Source organism: Somniosus microcephalus, chromosome 24, assembly GCF_052327205.1.
Source record: "Somniosus microcephalus isolate GS21.2 chromosome 24, FLI_Smic_1.0, whole genome shotgun sequence".
Lineage (NCBI taxonomy): Eukaryota > Metazoa > Chordata > Chondrichthyes > Squaliformes > Somniosidae > Somniosus > Somniosus microcephalus.
The window spans coordinates 25,991,259-26,012,473 of NC_141010.1; the positions used below are offsets into that span (position 1 = coordinate 25,991,259).

Here is a 21,215-nt window from a genome sequence, read left to right on the forward strand (position 1 = left end):
TCCCTCATTGGCTAGGTGTCCATTTTGTCTGATTGTACGCCTCTCTGAAGCACCTTGGGATGTTCTTCAACGTTGAAGGCGCTATATAAATGCCAGTTGTTGTTGTCTGATCCTTATTTGTCTGGATTTCAAGTATAAATTAATTTTCTTTCTGCTGTAACTGGAACAAATGCCATCCATAAATGTGAAAGATACAGGTGCTGATGAGGGGTGCTCTCAACAAAACAACTTCACGTCCCAGGACATTTTGTCAAATAGGCAAACAAAGAGACTCTAGTTTCTTTCTTGGTCACCCTGCAGGATACATGCCTCTAATGTTAAGTAGCCTCAAGCGGTTGGGTTTTGGTCATTTCCTGCTCTACTGGTTTAGCAGTATTTGATGCAAAGAAAGAGTTGAATTGATATATAGTGCCTTTTCATGTTGTGAGGATCTCGCAAAGTACTTAACAGCCAATAAATTATTTTTGAAGTGTAGTCCTTGCAAATATAGCAGCCAATCTGCACACTCTAAGGCCCTACGAACACCAATGAGGTGGATGGCAGATTAGCCTATTTTGGTGGTGTTGATTGAGGAATGAATGTTGGCCAGCAGAATTTGTGCTCTTTAAAATGCCATCAGATCATTTACATCCACAAGAACAGGCAGTTGGGGGTGGGGGGGGTTCTTGGTTTAAGGTCACATTGAAGAAATAGTACCTCTGACAATGCAGCATTCCCTCTACTACAAGTTGGCCTAGACTTTTAGGGGGCAAATCCTTGACTTCCAACTGAAACGGGTGTGAAGTCAGCAGAGTGGCCATGCACAGTCCACGAGCAGCCTCCAAAGGTCCATTTAAGGATCGCTGGTTAGCTTGGCTGGTACCACCAATGGGTGGAGCATGCACAATGCACGGTCTGTCAATTTGTGCCTGAAGATTGCAATCTGGGTCTTATAATCAGTGCAGGACCTTGATTTGCATAGTTAAGTAATTTAGGCAAGTGGGCTCCTTGCTCATTAACTGGCCCACCTTAACATTGCATCAGGTGGGCCTTGGGTATCAATGGGGTGACCAAGATGTGTCTCTAGTTTGTGTTCTGGAGTGGAGTTTGAATCTACAATCTTCTGACTCGGAGGTAAGAGTGCTACCGCTGAGAAAAGATGAACTTCAAATAGAATGGGTAAGTCACCACAAAATTCATATGAATATATTTAGAAAATAGTAATTATACCCTGAAATATCAGTTTGTTCTAAGCCAGTCATTCTGGTAAGTTTCACTATTATTTTATGGCGTTTGTTGGTTATAAAATAATGATCATCACTGCCTAAACCGCCTGATATCATTATTTGTAATTGTTAATTCATCAACAATGTGGGTTATGAAGGTTGGTGTTACAAGTGAATTGTTTTTGCTTCTGAATTTTTTTTATCAACAACAATATCATTGAACCTTGTTACAATAAAGAAATATTACAAATTAAATAGATCTCCCATGGCAATACATCTGGGAAGTCAGGACCAAGTGTAGTTTTCAGGTCAGGTACTGGGGCATAATTAGACAAACATAAGACAATCCCTATTTTAAAGTCAAATTCTGTCCTTATTTTCATATTTGCTTTATAAACCCCCACATCCACATTTATAATGGAAACTTCTTGTGCAAATTTGTCACTGTAATTACACTCTCCTACCAATGGTAGTGCTACAGTCCCTCCATGGGGCAGAGTGTAATTACAAGTGTGAATATAGGAATTTACGATGGAAAACGTTGATGGGAAGTGCACACACATGTAGAATTTTTACATGTTAATTGATGCCCAGTTAGGACTAACTTCTTCCCTAGTAATGCGACAGGTCCAGTTTGGTCAACTGAGGAGTTCAGACTTGGATCATATACAGCCACGTGTTTGAAGTAATGAGGTTTAGCTCTGTCTTGTAATTGCTCATATTTTAATTCTGTTGTGTACGGCAATGGTTTTGAGGGCTTTTGTCAAAACTATGTGGCCAGTGAGAGTGATAGGCTCTCATCGATAAACCAGCACTCATCAGGGCACTTGTGTGAAGTGAGAGTTTCTTCTTTCAAGTAACTTCTCAGCTTACAGTTTCCACAGTGCTCTTTGACCTTATCGCATTCAATGGCTTGGCTTGAAATTAACTTCACTTCTAGTCTCTTTGCCATGAGGTGATTTAACAGCTCCTTGTGTAGAGATGCTTTGTGATAAAACTGCTTCTCTTTTATAAGGCTGGCTGGAAATATTTGTCCATTTATTAACTATATTACACAGGTTATTTTAGTGAGACACGTTCTCCAAGCTGCACCTGTCTGTAATCATTTAATATGCAAGTTATTTTATATTAGAAATGGATTGAAAATTATAGTCTACATTTTTATAAATTTGTGTTCATTTTGGTAAATGTTTGTAATTTCCAGCATTCAGATTAAAGTTTTAATTTTATGTAAAGTAGCACTGTTGGTGATCGTGACTGAACCAATACAATGCCTTTAAGGTAGTCGTCGTACGTGTCTTCATACTGTTCCCTTTGGGGAACTGTATGAAGTGGTGGAAGGATTTCTGGCCGCGATTAGCGCTCCTTCCGTGACCGTAACCATCTTCGTACCAGCCATTAGGGTGGTTAGTCCTATGGCGGGAGGGTTTTACGGGCTCCCACAACCCATACGAGGGGGGGGGGCCACCCACACCCACGGACGCAAGTATCCCGCGGGATGTCAACCCAGAATTTAGAGCCGGAGCTCCGACTCCACTTGCCGGGACTGTCTGGAGCGGGGTTCGAAACCCTACGCCTTCTGGCCCAGCGGCGGGGATGCTACCACTACGCCAAAGGCCCACTCCCGCCTTTAAAGTGATCTATGGTATTCTAATTCTACATGAGATTGCCGACTCTGTCTGTGGAGGTGCTAGCCATTCCTTCTGGATCCTTTACTCCTGGGTAAATTCACCTTCCATACTGGTTGCTGCATCTGGACGAGCTGGCTGAAATCTCACCTCCCTTGAGCTCACAGAAACTTGCACTTTTAACTAACACACTTATATCTGCCTGGTGTAGCCGTACAATCCTAACTCCTGTTACCCTTTTGTCGAGATACGCTTTCCAATTTTAGAGACATCCTTCTACATACAATATGAGTTCATTGTCTAGTATAAGCTTTGTAGTAGAAGGTACTGTATAAGAACAGCTAAAAGAACTACAGCTAAACTGAGGACCTTGGTGTCAAAAATGCCATCTTAGATTCTTAATGTCCAAAAAAAACCTCAATTCTATTGACCAATCTGAATGACATGTTTGAAAAGTTCAGCCTTTCCAGTGTCAATTACCTCACACGGCCATGTTGGTACTCCTGATGACCTTGCTTGGTTTTTTTTTACTCCCTAGCTTCTCAGGTCATTGATAACAAAGGGGTCGCACGCAGAATGTATTTATGTGCCCCTTAACAAGCCATCACTAGCCCTGTGGTCTTGTTGGCTTGTCTTCTATCCTTAATAAGGAATGTTTTGTTTTGTACAAGTTTTCATGATTTTAATTAACATTAGCCTTTCCTTTCCTAGCATTCATTCTGACTACCAACTCTACTTTGAGAACACATTTAAGGCAGTTCTTAGGGCATTTCTCCTACAACCTGGTCCTAGGGTGCATGCCTTCGGGGGCGCTAACGGCAGACGCAAAGGGCTTATTGCCCGGGGGGAGCGTCTCCTGAGAAATTCGGCGGGACGCTGCTGAACTGCTATCCAATCGTGCCCCGGGCTGCTGCACTACCGGCGATGACTTCATCGGTGTGCGCCGTGGCCCCTTACTGCCCGTGGCAGAAATTTGGCTGCGCCCCGCGAGGCCGCCGTGGGTGGTGTCGGCGCCAGCCTTGTGGGTCGCGAACTGGGCTGACCTCCGCTCGCGGGGCGGTATTTAAAGGGGAGGTGGGCCGCAACCCACGCCGCCATCTTTTTTTGGCTGACCTCCAGGTTGGCCCTCCGTGGTGTGGTCCTGGCTGCCATCACGCAGCCCGGCACCGCGTCATGGTGCTGGACTGTGGCACCATGTCGCCCTGGTGGCCTAGTGTGGACCATCGGAGGCCCTACAGAGTGCACAGTGGCCCTCCCCATTAACTGAAGGGGAGGGGCATTGAAACGCGGCGGCGCTCCACCAAGTGCTGCCAATTGCGCCCTGACATCGCCTCGGTTACCGTCCCACCAGGAAGTGGAGCGCCCAAGATTGCAGGGTGATGAGCCAAATTTAGCGACCAGGGCAGTACTTCCGCGCTGGGCACTAAATGTCCGGCCTTAATTCGGTTACTGCCCCCAAATGAGGCGTAACTGAATTTTACGCCCCTAGATCTCTGCACTACCAGCAACTATTTGGCAAATTGGCTAAATGGCCATTCTTCTTGTGTGAGTCTGTGCAGTAAGTGTTGGCAGGTTATTCCATGGTAGGAACATTGCCAATGAGCTTGATTCTGTTATTGCCCCCTAGTCACACATGTAGCCTTTCCAGCAGAGGGCCATTGGCTAGTAATCTGAAGGTCATAGAGCACCATTCAAATTTGGATCTTTCTACATTTCTCTTGTATTTATCTAGTCATTGAAAGAGCACATACTGAAAAGTAAGTCCTCAGCAAAATAATTGTTCATTACACCACTTACGAAAAATGTTTTGGTGGAATAGAAATGACAGTTCCATATTAGCTCAGTGCAAAAAATGTAAGCTTTATTTTCCACTTACTTTGCTGTCAATGACAACTCTGAAATGATGACTCGTACTGGACAATACTGATGGTTGCAGTGGCCATTGTTCAGGTGCAAACTTGGATGGTGGATATCAAAGGGCTATTTGAGAGCGATCACAGCTGAGCCTGACCATGTCCTCATCTGGTGTCCACACACGCACTCCTCCAGTGCGAAACATTAAATAGCCATTCAAAGTGGGGAATGTTGCTTCCCCATCCCTAGCCCTACTGCAGCAACTCTGCTAAGATCGGTGATCTCCGCTCTAATCTGGGACTATCCTGTTCGCTGTGATGAGGACAACACCACCTTGGCTCACTTGATTAAATTAGTTAATTTACTGTGAAATTTACCTTTTCTCTTCCAATATTTTCTCTCCTTCCTTTCTAAAAGGCATTGCCTTTTTTTACTGGGGTACAGTTCTACACTATGGTATTTTTGTCAAAATTGCTATTCATTTATGAAACTGGACAACAGCAATGGAAGGGAAGTTGACCATGAAGGATTAGACAATTGAACCTGATCCTGTCTTCACGCAACATCCACATACAGACCCTTTCCAACAGGCCATCAGGAATGGGAGTCCTGACAAATATTGGGTTTTTTTCTGCTCCAGGGGTGGCGAGGCCAATTGTAGCATTCTTAACATAGAAACATAGAAGATAGGAGCAGGAGTAGGCCATTCGGCCCCTCGAGCCTGCTCCGCCATTCAATGCGATCATGGCTGATCATCCAAACTTAGTACCCTGTCCCTGCCTTCTCCCCATATCCCTTGATCCCTTAACTCCTTGAATATATTTAATGAATTAGCCTCAACTGCCTTCTGTTGTAGAGAATTCCACAGGTTCACCACTCTGGGTGAAGAAATTCCTCCTCATCTCTGTCCTAAATGGCTTACCCCTTATCTTTAGACTGTGACCCCTTCTTGCTGGCACTCAGTTCATTCAGCACAGATTGGGGATCAAATATGGGACCTTTCTGATCTGCATGGCCCAGTTGCTCACTTCTTTAACCAGCTGAGCAATTAAAGGAACTCTGCAGATGTGACTCTAAAGCAGAAGGTCCAAGGTCTGATTTCTCGCCTGTGCTAAGTTTGCTGATCTTAGTCTGGCTAAATTTGGCCATGGTTCTTGTTCCTGACTGCTACCCAGAAACTCTTGCTGGAAGTGTGTCCATGTAGTGGTTGATGATGTCAGGCAGGCTCGGGTAAAATGGGTCCTACGGTGGAATATCCTGCTGGCACTTGCAGAACTGATTCACACATGAAAATTGCCAACTCAGAAGGCAGCAGAGGATGATACTTCCCATGGACCTTTACCCCATCATGATTTGTTGCCTTCAGGAAAGGAGGGGTAAAGCAAAAATATTGGAGAGGTGATAAAGCAGTGAATGGTATAGTTTAATAGAAGGCATTTTGTATTCTTAAGATAACCAGAGTAATGAAACTTGGCAAACTTTTTCGAGCATGCTTTTCTAGCAATTTCAAAACGTGTTACTATATCACATCAGAATTATATTTTAATAATGAATAGTTGATTTAGCCCTAATCCACTGTTGGGAAAGAAACTTCAATACCACAGTGCCAATTGCATAATGCTCCTAAATAACCCTTTATTACTCATTTACCTGTGTCTATTGACCTCTCATGTAACTGAGCTCTGTGTACACACATTACAGTAAGAAAACAAAATAAATGGGCCCTAAATAAATCATTCAGTGCATTACACAGGAAGGCAAATAGCTGGCAGTGTGTTTGGGGCTGTGGTCCAGTCTCGTACTTTTTTGACATTTATAAATAGTTTAAGCTTCATCTCAATTTATAAGATCGTCGGAAACATGTGATTTGAATGTGTGCCAATAGTAGTGGCTATTTATTATCCCACAATGGATGTTTCTTTGATCCTTTGTGAATACTGCATTACTTTTGCAACATATTGAGGGAGTTACATGTCCCAGTGGATTACCTTCTTACATTTACTGAGAAGTATCTGGTATCCTCTATACCATCTTCTTCTTAGGCAGTCCCTCGGAACCGAGGATGACTTGCTTCCACATTAAAAATGAGTTCTAAGGTGACTGATGAATCCAATGCGGGACCTACAGTCTCTGTCATAGGTGGGGCAGATGGTGGTTGAAGGGGCGGGTGGGTGGGGTGCTTGGGTTGACATGCGCTGCTTGCACTTGGCTTCCACTCTTTGGCGAAGAGACTCTAAGTGTTCGGCGCCTTCCCGGATGCTTCTCCTCCACTTTTGGGCCAGGGATTCCCAGGTGTCAGTGGGGATGTTGCACTTTTTCAAGGAGGTTTTGAGGGTGTCCTTGAAGCGTTTCCTCTGCCCACCTGGGGCTCTCTTGCCGTGCCGGAGCTCCAAGTAGAGCGCTTGCTTTGGGAGTCTCGTATTGGGCATGCGGACAATGTGACCCGTCCATCGGAGCTGATCGAGCTTGGTCAAAACTTTGATGCTGGGAATGTTGGCCTGAGCGAGAACACTGACGTTGGTGTGCCTATCCTGCCAATAGATGTGCAGGATCTTGCGGAGGCAGCGTCTATATAGTGTCTTGATCATACAAAATATGGTTTTGCTTTCTGAAAACACTTTGAATTGATCTGTGTTCTCTGGTGACATATCAGATAACTTCTAGATATGTGGGTTTTGTGGTGTAAAATTTCATGAGTTTTGGGGTAATTTTGAACAATAAATTATAAAATAAATTACCATGGTTTAGTTTGTCAGTAGGGTCACATTTTTTTGATTAGTTAAATATCTACATGCTCCACCAAAAAAAAAATGAGTTATAGTCCTCATTACATTTCTGTGCTGGATAAAACTTTAGCCCCAAACTCCCACAGTACTTATCAACAGTAATCGAGTGTAGATAATGTTCTCCTATACACGTAGGTTCAGCAATTCTTAACTCGAGAGGAAGGGAGCAGTGCAGCACGCCTGTACACTCCTGCAGAGAACCAGAAGCACTGTCTTTGTTTACATTTTCCCAGACCAACAGATCTTCTATTGCTGGTGGTGTATTTCTCGGGAATGAGTGCTTTTCATTAATAGCACCCACCTCACTCATCTGCAACTCTGCTGAGAACGGGCGGAGGTGTGGAGTTGCTGTTGGGGCCTGGCATGCCTATGTAATAACAGTGTATCCCTCGACTCATTATGAGCAACCACATGGAAGATCCAATAGTTATTCACAAATATCCTTTCTTGCAATCAAAATACAAAAAGTTTTCTTTAAAATTGTAAATGCAGAATACGTAACAATAAGAATTTTTAGAAGCAGGAAAAAACTATCGAATCCAATAAGTCATTTTTTTCTTGGATCAGCTCTGCCTACTCACCTTCTAGACATGTATCTAATTGCCAATTAATCCAATAACACTAGCTGCTTCAGTGACCTTCCCTGGCGATCTAGTAGACATTTTTTTTTTTTAATTTATAAGTCAAAATACTTTCTGTATTCGCAACCTACTCTGTATAAACCAAAGTGCTTTTACAGTCAATGAAGTACTTTTGGAGTGTAGTCACTGTTGTAATGTGGGAAACGTGGCAACCAAGTTGCGCACAGCAAGCTCCCACAAACAGCAATGTGATAATGACCAGATAATTTGTTCTTGTTATGTTAATTGAGGGATAAACATTGACTAGGACACCAGGGATAACTCGCCTGCCCTTCTTCGAAATAGTGCCATGGGATCTTTTACATCCACCTGAGAGAGCAGACGGGGCCTCGGTTTAACGTCTCATCCGGAAGACGGCACCTCTGACAGTGCAGCACTCCCTCAGCCTAGATTTTTGTGTTCAAGTCCCTAGAATGGGACTTGAACCCACAACCTTCTGACTCCGAGGCGGGAGTGCTAACTACTGAGCCACAGTTGACACTAGTTTTTTTTTTTTTGAAAATGCAATCATAGTAACTGTTCTATTTTACATTGTATAATTGATTCAAAATTGCAAATCTGCCCACAGCTTAAAAGTTAATTCTCAAATTATTAACAACATTTTCCACAAATAACATTTAAAAGTTTTAATTCCTGAACATTATACCTTAATTTTTGTGAAATGTATGCTGCTCCCCCTTCTCTATAAAGACTCGTGCGTTGATGGGTTGTATGTTAGCCATGTTCCCCTCACTATTCATTCAACTCATTTTATCATTCAGCTGTAGAGGGCAATAAAATGTCGGGGTAGATTTCAAATTTGCTCACTGGATTTTATTAATGGTCTCCTTTGCTGTCAGAAAGTTGAAGTATGCTGTTCCCTCAGTGATTTACGTCCGCATAATCGGACTAACTTCACACAAAACATTTGTTGATCTAATTTGTTCCTTATGTTTCTGACTAATTAGCCTATTCTGAGAGAAATATTCAACAGTTTGTAATAAACAAAGATGTCATTACTCGGTTGTCATTACTCGGTTGTCATTACTCGGTTGTCTCTCAAGGCCATGAATAATGGATCCTTTAAATTAATGTTGCATAGTTTTTGATGGATCATGTATGCTGAGTGAATGAAATAGATACTAAAAGATACTTAGACAACACGAAGTAACATAAATAATGGACAATTCTCTCCAAGTTTCCTCATGATTGAAAATCCCTCAATCTATTATTGTTCTCACGAACATTAAAGGTCTTTATTCCTGTTTGCAGATGTATACGATGATATAGAGTTAGTGACAGACTTCAAGAATGCAAAGATGTTCACAGTTTTTGAAAGTGTTGGAACATTCTGAAATTCTTGGCCTATCTGAAGTGTGGTGACATCTCCTAAACATAACCTACTCAGCAGCTTATTTTCAATCTGGTGGCTTCTTTGCTTCACAAAACCCCACAACCTCTACCCAAGAACTGATTAAATCTAGTTATCTACTTAATTAAGGCTGTGGCTACACAGTTGCTGTGAAGTTGTTTTTTCTGAGTGTGCACTAGGAGGTTATCGAGGTTATCTGGGTTACCTGTTGGGTAGAGTGTAACCCCAATCTGAGAAGACCGGTTTAGGAAATAATCAGACACTCCATTAGACATCCTGGGGACTTTACAATCTTCAAAAAAGTGTTCATTAGTCATGCTCAAAACATGGATTTAAAAACAATAGGTCTATATTCTATATTAACATGCTGGAATTATTTGATAACTAAACCCGTTGATGAGTACTTTCAAATGTATATAATATACTTGGATTATCAAAGTTTTTGATAAAATTCTCTACATGAATCTTAAATTGTGGAACTAAATGAAATTAGTTGGATTAAAAATTAGATAGGCAATAGGAAGTAAAAGATGATGAATCAAAACCGCTTTGCTGAACTGCCAGTGAAAAACAAACTGCTATAGTGATATATTCTGGATCCATGGTGGATATATTTATTAATATTTATAAATGTCTTGCTAAAATGGGATTTAAAATTGGAAACATTAAATTTTGTAGCACTGATATCCCTCACTAGCATGGGCAAAAAATTGTTGTTTTTAATTGAACTATATATTTGAACAGACTATTGGGCTCCACCATCTTGGAGCCTGATTAAAGGGGGGGGGGGGGAAGAAAAGAGAGAGGGTGGTGGGGCTGGTGTTGTGTGCTTCTCTGCTTCATTGGGCCATTGACAAAGCTCATACTAGCGTGCAGACTGTAAACACCCAGGTGCATGCTGACCTAATTTACTTTGCATAACGTTATGGGTCAGAAATTGCTGGAAAAATAATGCCACCCACAATTATTCGTTTGCAAAAAATCCAGCAATTTGTAGAGAAGAGGAGTTCCAATTCTCCACAAATGCTGGACAATTTGTGCCGCTCCACTGTTAGACTTGACAAAAACAGGAAAAAATTGCAATTCCTGGGCCTATGTAATTGGGCTGGACATAAATGACAGAGCAAGTTGGGTGTCCAATCCATTTTGACACCTGGACAACCAATTGTGGCATGGCAGAAAATAGATGCTAAAATTTGCAATGGTTGAAACATTAAACATTTAATCATTGTTTATCAGGTCATAATCAGCAATAAAATATTGAAAAATACAGTAAACTAATAAGTAGAACTTGCAGTAATTTAGAGGGAAGTTCCATACACAATACAGTGGCAAAATTACTATTGGGGATTGTTCATTTTAGAATTTAACACATTTTAAAAGAAGCATTGCCTGTTTATATTTTAAATGAGTTAACACCTCTGTTAAAATCACAGAATGGAATTTGATGGTGTGAAATGTTCTTATGGTAACATCAGTAATTTCGACCCTTGTTTATGTTGGAATGGTTCATCTAGAATACTTGGAATCTTTTGATGGGAAAATTCAACGACTTTACTGCTGTTATTTTTTTACAATTGATACAATTTGAATTCGGAGTCTAATTTCAAATGTCAAATGAGAAAATAGTCTCGACTCACCATGCACTACACAAATCTTTAATTGTTCAATATTGAGACCTGGAGGATGACCGCATTAGTTGGTATTAGCAGGGATATATCCAGATTATGTTTCAATCTGATGGAAGTAGGAAAGCAATCTGTTTATAGCTGCCTGGGGAAACTTTGTGATCATGCAGAAGGGTAAATGGATTCAAATTTTCTGCTGTGCCCAGGTTCATTTGGTGTCTAGTTTCTTGCTGTGCTGAATATAAAGATAGATCAGTAGGAAAGGAATTTTGTATTTACTTTTTGTTATTGGCTGAGAACCAAGGTTAAGAATTTTGCCGAACTATACGCAAAAATGTAAATTGTTTATAAGCGGATCTCTACTTATTGCCATTTATTTATTGTCCCTTCCCAGTTTCTTTGTTCTTTCTTAGTCCAGGTTCTTCTCTGTGGGCTCTAACTTGATAATGTCTTTTTTTATTTGACAGGTTGTACTTGCTGCCTCTTTTACCCAAGATATTCCATTTACTGTCAATTTTGAGATCTTGTCATTGCTCAGATGCAAGTGTTGGTAGGCTCACAGCCAGGGTCGTCATAATCTCCACGAATGTGCAGTAACTGTCAATGTACAAAGGAGTTTACTTTTTTAATTTATTGATTTGCAATTGAACATGTTTCTCTTAAGATATTGACATGATATTTGAAAGTGACAATAATGGAATCTATTGTGTTCCTTTTGTCTCTTCAATATTATTTCTGCAATTGTCCCACTAATCTGGAAGTTAGCTCATGCTTTTCAATTTTTCACCCTAATTAAGATGTACTGTACTACTTTCACTTTTAGGTTTCCAGGTGTCACATATGAGAAGTTGACCAAGTTACCTGTCCTCAAACCAGTAGCAATGCTGCAGCTAATCTCATGTCTACATGATGCACCATTTGAATTTTTTCCCCCTCCTTCCATTTCCATAGAGCAGCATCTAGTCTTTCCTCTTGCCCTTAATGGCATGGCAAGATTCAGATGTCGCCCTCTGGGAAATCGCACAACATTTCACATCATAGTACTGTTTATTAAGGTGTCAGCTGTGGCTCAGTGGGTAGCACACTTGCCTCTGAGTCAGGAGGGACCTGAGCACATAAAGTTAGACTGACACGCCAGTGCAGTGCTGAGGGAGTGCTGCACTGTCTGAGGTGCTGTCTTTCGGATGAGACGTTAAACCGAGGCCCATCTGCTCTCTCCGGTGGACGTAAAAGATCCTATGGCACTATTTTGAAGAAGAGCAGGGGAGTTATCACTGGTGTCCTGGCCAATATTTATCCCTCAATCAACATAAGACCAGATTATCTAGTCAATATCACATTGCTGTTTGTGGGAGGTGGGAGCTTGCTGTGCACAACTTGGCTGTCACGTTTCCCACATTGCAACAGTGACTACACTCTAAAAGTACTTCATTGGCTGTAAAGTGCTTTGGGAAGTCCGGTGGTCATGAAAGGCGTAAATGTAAGTTTTTTTAAAATTGTGCAGCAACATTTCATCAGTCATAAATAGGCTTTAGTTTCTGATGGGCTTTACTCTACTGCAATGATTTCCTAATTATTGCCACTTGCCACAGCAACCACCTTATGGGCAAGTCCACTCACTGCCTCCTAACCTCAATCCCCACTTTCTCTCTCTTATATTTTAACTTTGACTGCGGTTTCAGGAAGGAGGCCACTTTTAATTTCAAATTGGGGTCCTATGGCCCTGATTTGCACTTCTGAAGTACAAGCAGGCACAGCATGCGTTGCACACGCTCCGCTCATATGTACCAGCATTGAGTGGTCTAATCACCAGTCCTTAAAGGGACTCAAAATGGACTGAAGGCCACTCAAAAAAAAAAAAAAAAAAAAAAAAAAATGGTCCAAACCCATTTTCATCTTTTAAGTTCATTTTAACAACATTCCATTATTATACAAATAAACTCAGTGTCAGCTTTGCTTCAGTGATGGCATTCTCTGCTCTGAGTTAGCAGGTTGTGTATTCAAGCCCCACTCCAAAGACTCGAACACATAATCTAGACTGACACTTCACTGAGGGGGTGCTACACTGTCGGAGGTGCCATCTTTCAGATCAGACATTAAACTGAGGCCTCACCTGCCCTCTCGGGTGGATGTAAAAGATCCCATGAAACTATTCGAAGATGAGCTGGGGGATTCCTCTGGTGTCTTGGCCAACATTTATCCTTCAAATAACACCACAAACAGATTATTTGGTTATTTATCTCATTGCTGTTTGTGGGACCTCACTGTGTGCAAATTGGCTGCTGTGATTAGCTGTTGTTGCAACAACAGCTACACTTCAAAGGTACTTCATTGGCTGTGAAGCGCTTTGAGATGTGCTGAGGTGCTGTGTAAATGCAAGTTCGTTCTTTCTTGTGCTAAATGCTTTTCAACTATTTTACTGTGGTACTGGAAAATACTACTTGGGTGATTGGGTGGCATAATATCAAAAATCCTTTCACATCTGAAGCTGGGTTGAATCAACTACAGACGTAAGAGGTGAAATTTACCCTTTGTCAGTTGCAAAGATTCTATAAAAATAGACTTGATCTCATTCCAAGCTCGCACAAATTGATAGAATAAAACTTTTCATGATCTGGCACTAAAAAAAGTGGGAATGTGGATAAGGCTTGGGTATTATGGAGCAATCTTTACCCTATATCTAATTATGCTGTATCTGACCTGCCAAGGTATGGGAGTCCAATGTAAAAAAAAAAAATCCTCTATTATTTTTTTAGCAAAGAAGTAGATGTGAGTAGACAGTGATGGTTTACCATGTTATACTTGCCTGTACTTTATCACTGAAATTGGTGATGAAAGAATTTAACCCCACTCCCCTGTGTCTTGATCAGTATAACAAAACATGTCACAAACAGACACATTACTCACTGCTTGACCAGGAGAGCATTTTAAGAACAAACTTGCCTAAATTCACTTTCCACTCAACTGTGTTTTGAACTCCAATTGGGGAGAGGGGAAGATAACATTTCCAGTACCAACTACTGAGGGAAAGTCATGGAAGAAAATTAACATCAGCTGAGAAGTTTTACGTGTGAACCTTTTCCTGCACCAGTTTGCCTACAGGATCCACATCCAGAGGTGTGTTCCAAAAGAACAGGACTGAAAACTCAGCCATCTATTTTCAAAACTTCCCTGTAACTGTACTGGTAAATAACTACTCCTTAGCGAATGCATTTTTTAATGTGACTGAAACTATTAAGGTTGTGTAATGGTAGCTGTACAGTGCCTGGCCTTTAAATAATTAATCTCAATTGATGAGAGCAATCTTAATACAATCTGAGCTGTCAGTGTAAGGATAGAAGTATCCAGTTATAACATCTTATGTAGTCACATCAGAAGGGTATGTCAGGAGAAAGCAGAAAATCATTGGAAGGAATTTCACATGTGACAATCTCAGCTCCATAAAGCCATCAGCACTGAACCAGAGCCTTCAGATCGGAAGCAGCTTTCACCCTTCAGAGTGGGGTAAGTGATAACCAGACTGATTTTATACCGATTATATATGATATCTGTATTGAGACCTTCAGCTCTAGTTATCCATGTGTTATTAATCTAACCAGTTGTTGCATTGACAAGTAAAAAGCAAAATACTGCAGATGCTGTAAATCTGAAATAAATACAAAAAATGCTGGAAACACACTGGGTCAGTCATCATCTGTGGAGAGAACAGGTTAGTTTGTATTTCAGGTATGGGCACTGAAAAATAAGAGGCAGACAGGCATATTTAATACAATCTGAGAAAGGGGAGGGGGAGATATATAATGATTGATCTGTATGTTTCAAGTATTGGTGTCTTTGTTGGATTGACCGGTTGGTTATCAAAATATTGAAAAGTAAGCAGTCATTTCTTATTAGTCAGGACTGATCTGAAACAGCATGTTACATGAAGGATAATATATATTAAATGGGATGCTGTCGATACTTTGGACATCTCCCTAAGGATGAAAGAAAAATGTCAATGCTGATCAAAATGCCGGGGAGTTTTTACAATTCGGTGTCTGCCTACACAACAGTCACTGGTACGACGAGAAACAATTATGAGTGCCTTGAGCTTTTTCAAATATTTGTAAATGCAAAATTATAAGCATTGTCATTTACAGAGCACCGGTTGAGTTTGGAGAGCCAGATAGAGAAATGCCTCATGAAAGATTAAGATTTTAACCTGTCCTCTTTTAACTCTTAATTTTGGCAGCGGGAAATGGCATGTGGGAACGTCAGACATTCACGTGGCAGAGGTTTGCCTTATCAGTGCCATTTTGTTTCTGGAAATTGACCTGTCTTGCAATGAATTTGGGGGTTTATCCACAAACTATCTGTAGCACTGTACTGGTACAGAATTACATGAATCAATTTATTCATGCTTAAGTTCATAAATTCAAAAACAATCAAAGTCCCAAACTTCTAAGTGACAGCAATGGGCTAATTTTGGATGATACGTTTCTATTGTGCCTTGCTAATGAGCTGGTGAAAGATAGATGCACAAAAGCGGCCAGACTTGAATCAGAGAGCTTTAGAGTGCAGGAAGCCATTGGGCTCGTTGTACCCGCGCCGATGCTGTGAAAGGGTTATCCACTTGGACCCATTCATTACCCTTTCCCCAAAATCATTTTAAATTGTACTTTTTCAAATATGATCAAATTCTCTTTTAAATGCTATTATAGATTCTGCTTCCACCGCTGTTTCTGGTGGGACATTAGGGCTGGAAATTCGTCGCGGGCGGTATCGGACCGGCCGCCCGTTATACACGCCTGATATTCAGTTCCATTGCAGTTAATGAAACTGAATATCAGGCACTCCTTGTAACAGTCGGCCAATCCAATAGTGCCCGTTTTGTGCCACTGCCCAAGATGAATTTCTTCCCCTCAATGTCTTAATAGCCCTCTGCGCACAAAAAATCTACTAACCATTTCCTTCGTTCTTTTGGTGATGATCTTAAATTTCTGCCCTCCTAGTTACCGACTCACTAACCGGTGGAAATAAGTTTTTTTCCCCAATTTACTTTGTCAAAACATTCATAATTTTGAACACCTCAATTGGATCTCTTAAACTGTCTTTGTTCTAGTGAAAAGAGCCTCCGTTTCTTTGGTTGCTTCTCACCCCTGGTGAATCTCTTCCTGGTCCTTGCATATGGTGCTTCCTAAAGTAAAAGGTGCCCCAAACTAGACACAATGTCCAGTAGGGCCTAATGATTTGTATAGTTTAAATATTATCTCTGTTTTTGTACTCCTATTATACACATTTAATTTTATTACATATAATCGCTGGGAAAACCTAATTTTGCTGAAGTGGGGAATGAGAGGTGGTGGGAAAGGATTAGCACACCAGCTGTTTATTTGGCGGCAGCTTTCTGCGCCATCAATGAATGGGCTCTGGAAGAAATGCTTGGCATTCTGTTGTGTAATGTGTTGTTTTACTCACCGTTACAGTGACTGATGGGACAAGAAGATAGTTGTAGATTTGGAACCTTTTGATGAAGCGGTCAAAAAGCTCAAACGGCAAGGGATGGAATAACAGCGACAAAGAGTGAATTTGACAGAAGTGAGTGTCAGGCAAGCGAAGATACAGAAGAAAAAGCCAATAATTTGAGAAGGATAAGTTGGACAACAACTGACAAAAAATGGAAATCACACAAACCCTGCACTCTAACCTATCTCAATAGTTCAACTATTTTGCAAGACACGGTTAAGATGACTCATTTGAATGGAATGTAAACTATCATTAATTTATATGCGGGAGAGTTTCTAAACTCATTAACCGCCTACTTTTGGAATTTGTTTCTCAATCTGCTAAAAGCCCCATTTTTTCCAAAGCAACCCATCTGCTGAAAATTGAAGATGACCATGCATCCGGTTGTTGTCAGTTGCCTCGGGGTCTTGGTAAGTGTCCTGCCGACCGAAGGGTTCAAGATGTGCCCCTACCGTTGCTCCTGTTACGATTCCGCCCATTTCGTGGACTGTAAAAGGCGCTCTCTGACTTCCATTCCCAGGAATGTCCCGCACGGTACCTGGATGCTGGATTTCAGATACAACAACCTGAGTGACATCCCCACCGGTTCTTTTAGGGGGCTGTGGTCCACGCGGATAGTCCTGCTGGCTCGCAATCGAATCCGACACATCCACTCGGGAGCTTTTGAATCTTTGTGTTTTTTGGAAAAACTGGATCTAAACCAAAACCAAATCAAAGACCTACCAGGGGATCTCTCGGATAGCCTGCAGCACTTGATAGAGCTGAGACTGTCCAATAATCACATTGAATACATACACTGGAACAGCATGCAGCATCTGGAGAACTTGGAAAAACTGGACTTAAGCGGGAACAGAATCACATCCCTGGAAACGGGGGTTTTCAAAGGCTTGTTCAAACTACGTCATCTGTTCCTGAAAAACAACAGATTGAGTATCATTGAAACTGGATTCTTTGTCATGCTTCAAAGTCTGGAAGCTCTACACTTGGAAAATAATAACATTACTGCCATCCAGGGAGAAGCCTTTGCCCCCTTGCGTAGTTTGAGCCTGCTGTGTCTCAATGGAAACTATTTAAATCACATCAAGTTCAAGACGTTTTTGAACATCCAGACCCAAGGCACTCATCTGCAGCTTGCGGACAACCCCTGGATATGTGACTGCGATCTTCAGAGAGTCTTTGGCAAGATCGTCAGTGTTCGCCACCTGCATGTGGATGATTATGACAACATCACTTGTTCAGCCCCTGGACAGCTCAGCGGCTACCCTCTGGTGGCCGTGGACTCTCGGCTGTGCATCGCCGAGACTGCCACCGTCCTGGTGATAACTGGCACAGTGTTGGTCACTGTCATCGCTGCCATCGTCATGGCCGAGAGAAACCGCAAGAAAGCCAGGAGCAAGAGCTGGAATGACAGCGATGGGCCCTTCGACTCCCAGGGGAAGTGATCTTTTTTTTGGAAGTACTGTAATCGTTTGGCTCAAAGAAGTCTGTTTCCATTGTGGAGATTTCCTGCCAAATAGTTGCAGCGTTGGCTCAATGTAGGATATCGTATCATAAAACATAATCTTCCAATAAAATGCTCATAGTGTATTGCAATTCCCACGTTCTGAGAAACAAACATAGCCCTCTTTTCCTAGCAACTGTTCACGCGGCCCTTTTATCTCCTAAACTGCCGGGATTAATAATGAATCATTTGATGAGAGCGGGACCAGTGTTATTTTACCTTCACAGGGACAGACTTTCCTGGGATGAAGGGATTATTTTGTGTTAACAAAATTGCATCCTTCCCCCACCGCCCCAGCTGTTACGGTTTATTTATTGGGTAAACGTTAATTTTTCTGTATATTTTTAACCCATTTTCTTCCCGTTGCTTTCTTACAATTAGCAAGGACCGTGGAAAAAGAGGGAATGAAATCTGGCACTTGAACCCTCTGCTGCCGTTGGCCGTGTCCAAGCAGACTGGGCACTGGTAGAGGAGATCTTGGAGCCATTATCGTGGGTAGTGCAGGGGACTTGAAGGAGAAGCGACAACTAAAATAGCGAAAACCGATTCGGTGGAATACATATACAATGTAACATTATCATGGCACGAGTAACTGCTTAGTCAACGTGGGGGCTCAATAGTCTCGAGTTACATGTCTAGCTCGCTAAGCAGGGAAAATTCAGCTCTTTGGATCTGTGCCGAGAAGTCTACGCAGAGCTTTGTTCAACGGTATCCACATGCCGATACATTCTACTGTTCGCAATCAGCCAGCTCACTGCTAACATGGGAATATTATAAAGTTTAGCAAGTTTCCACTGGGTTTTAAGGAGGTTTCACCGTTACATTTACAGCAGGTGTGAAGTTAGTGATACAAGACTGCTCCCTTGAGCTGTGACCCACCAATTGCTAACACTGAACGCCCCGTCACTTCAATTACTTCACCTGAAACTGCAGTACATGCTTCAATGCAAAACTGAAACAGGTTTGCATAACTGATCTAGTCAGTGACCATTTTTTAAATATATCAATTGGTGTATTATTAATTAGTACTTAAACTTTCCTCCTAATATAGGAGATTTTTTAAACTCAAAGCTAGTCTTTTTGATGGACATTATTTACAAGTGAAGGCTAACGATTGAGTTTTATATAAAGAAAATAAAACGACTGAAATCAATGCTCAGAAACAACTTGTGTGTTGCAAATTCTAGACTATTCACTCTTTATTTTCATATGGAAAAGCACTCGTTTTAGCTTTAGATCAAAGGAGCGTGATAATCAACACGATTAATTAAAATATTTTCTGCTTAAGTATCGATAATGGCTTCACATTGTTTAATCTTAGTTTATTTTCTTTAATATTTCTTTTCAGTATGTTTCCAATTAACATTTTGATTTTATATTTCTGATTTCACACTTAAAGAAATTACCAACACATTTACAATGAACGAGCTCAAAAATAATTAATGCTCAACAGACCCTAGCCTACGTGTAGATATTACTCGGATTTCTAGAGCAAATAAGATGCTGGTGTCCCTGCAAAAGACTCTCCACGCTTACAGTGCACAAAGCCACAATCACAATTCATTATAGCAAAATACTGCGGCTGCTGGAAATCTGAAATAACAACAAAGTGCTGGAAACACTCACCTGACCTGCTGCGTGTTTCCAGCACTTCCTGTTGTTATATCACAATTTATTATTTGATTGACTGAAAATTACTACCACACACAAGCAAATATGCAGCAGGAATACAATTATTCAACCCCAACCAACATTATCACCGGTATTAAAGACCCCTCGCCACCATTTCACCCTGACTAATCCCAGAACCCAGGGCCAAACAAGTTGTCTCCACCCCTCATCCTTGCATTGCTCCCAGGCCAAGCAGCTTGATGTGTTGATGTATTCCACCATGCAATCCAAGATGCAGGGGAATGAGCACTCATGAAATGTCTGTGATTGTACACCTAAATATACAATGACTGTATTAAATATTTATGTAAATGCCTCCTTAATCATACATTGTATTCACAAAATACATGTGAATGTACACCTATGTGTATAACTGCTTCATAAAACATATGTATGAATTTACACTTACATTAGCTTTATAAAATATATGTATGAACGTACAAACAGAATTATGCATGTAAACAAAAAACAAATGGTAAACAGAGGAAAGCCTCCTGCCATGTTTATGATGTTACTAGACACTGTGCTCAGGAAATCTTCCCACAGCTTTTGTAACGGTTCTAAAAAATATATATAATCTTCATATTTGATCCTTGTTTCACCTTTAGATAATGGCTATTGCAGGTCATGAATTAAATGGGGCTTACCTAATGTCACAGACTGTAGCACAAAAGACACTCTGCATATAATGAAGACTGGCTGCCTTTTTGATTAAAGGGATAATACACAATCGATTTATTGATGATTCTGACTGACTAAGAACTATATTGAACCATTCCTATCAAGTGATTTTGCTCCGCCTTCTCCTGCTTTCTATCCTATCACTGACCTTCCCTTTTGTTCTTTCATCCCCTCCCCCTTTTCCCAGCCCCTAAACCTGTTTTTCATTTCTTGCTTTTTTCCAGTTCTGACGAAAGGTCATCGACCTGAAACATTAACTCTATTTCTCTCTCCACGGATGCTGGCCTGCTGAGTTTTTCCAGCATTTTCTGTTATTTTGGATTTCCAGCATCCGCAGTATTTTGCTATCATTAAAAAATCATGTGTTGAGCTGATACAGTTTTGAGTGATTCAGTTTTGAGAAGGACATTCAAAATGAATAAAATAAAGGTGACCCAATAGAGAATATGTGAACTCTGGCCTCCCAATGAAAAAGGTCCCAGGATTATGTATCATTATTAAGACAGATGTTGGTACATTATACAACTCTCACGGGGACTGCTGGATGGAATGCTGGCTGATCATGAAAATTCCTTTGGGAACAAGGAAGAAAATTGTACATTTGAACATTTCTGTTTTCAATGTGGCTTCTATTTATTAGACATGAAACTGATGGGGAGACTCACTCCCAGGCTACTGTTATGCATCACTTTCTGGCCAGTTTAAAGCAGCATTGGTGAAAGCCTAAAAAGATTTTTAGACAAGCCGTCACCGCTGTAGGCTAC

The 21,215-nt window shown here is 41.1% G+C and overlaps 1 protein-coding gene across 2 annotated transcripts; it reads left to right on the top strand.

The window, feature by feature from the left end:
* Positions 1-704: 704 nt before the first annotated feature.
* Positions 705-20,825, top strand: LOC147101139 (uncharacterized). 2 transcript variants are annotated; one of them, XM_085966341.1, is made up of 2 exons: positions 705-1,158; positions 16,559-20,825. In XM_085966341.1, the coding sequence occupies exon 2, from the start codon at positions 16,967-16,969 to the stop codon at positions 18,038-18,040; it is 1,074 nt and encodes a 357-aa protein (XP_085822467.1). In that variant the 5' UTR covers positions 705-1,158; positions 16,559-16,966; the 3' UTR covers positions 18,041-20,825. The 2 variants fall into 2 exon arrangements, with proteins under 2 accessions (XP_085822467.1, XP_085822466.1); XM_085966340.1 differs by lacking the exon at positions 705-1,158 and adding an exon at positions 11,138-14,597.
* The last annotated feature ends 390 nt before the right edge of the window (positions 20,826-21,215 follow it).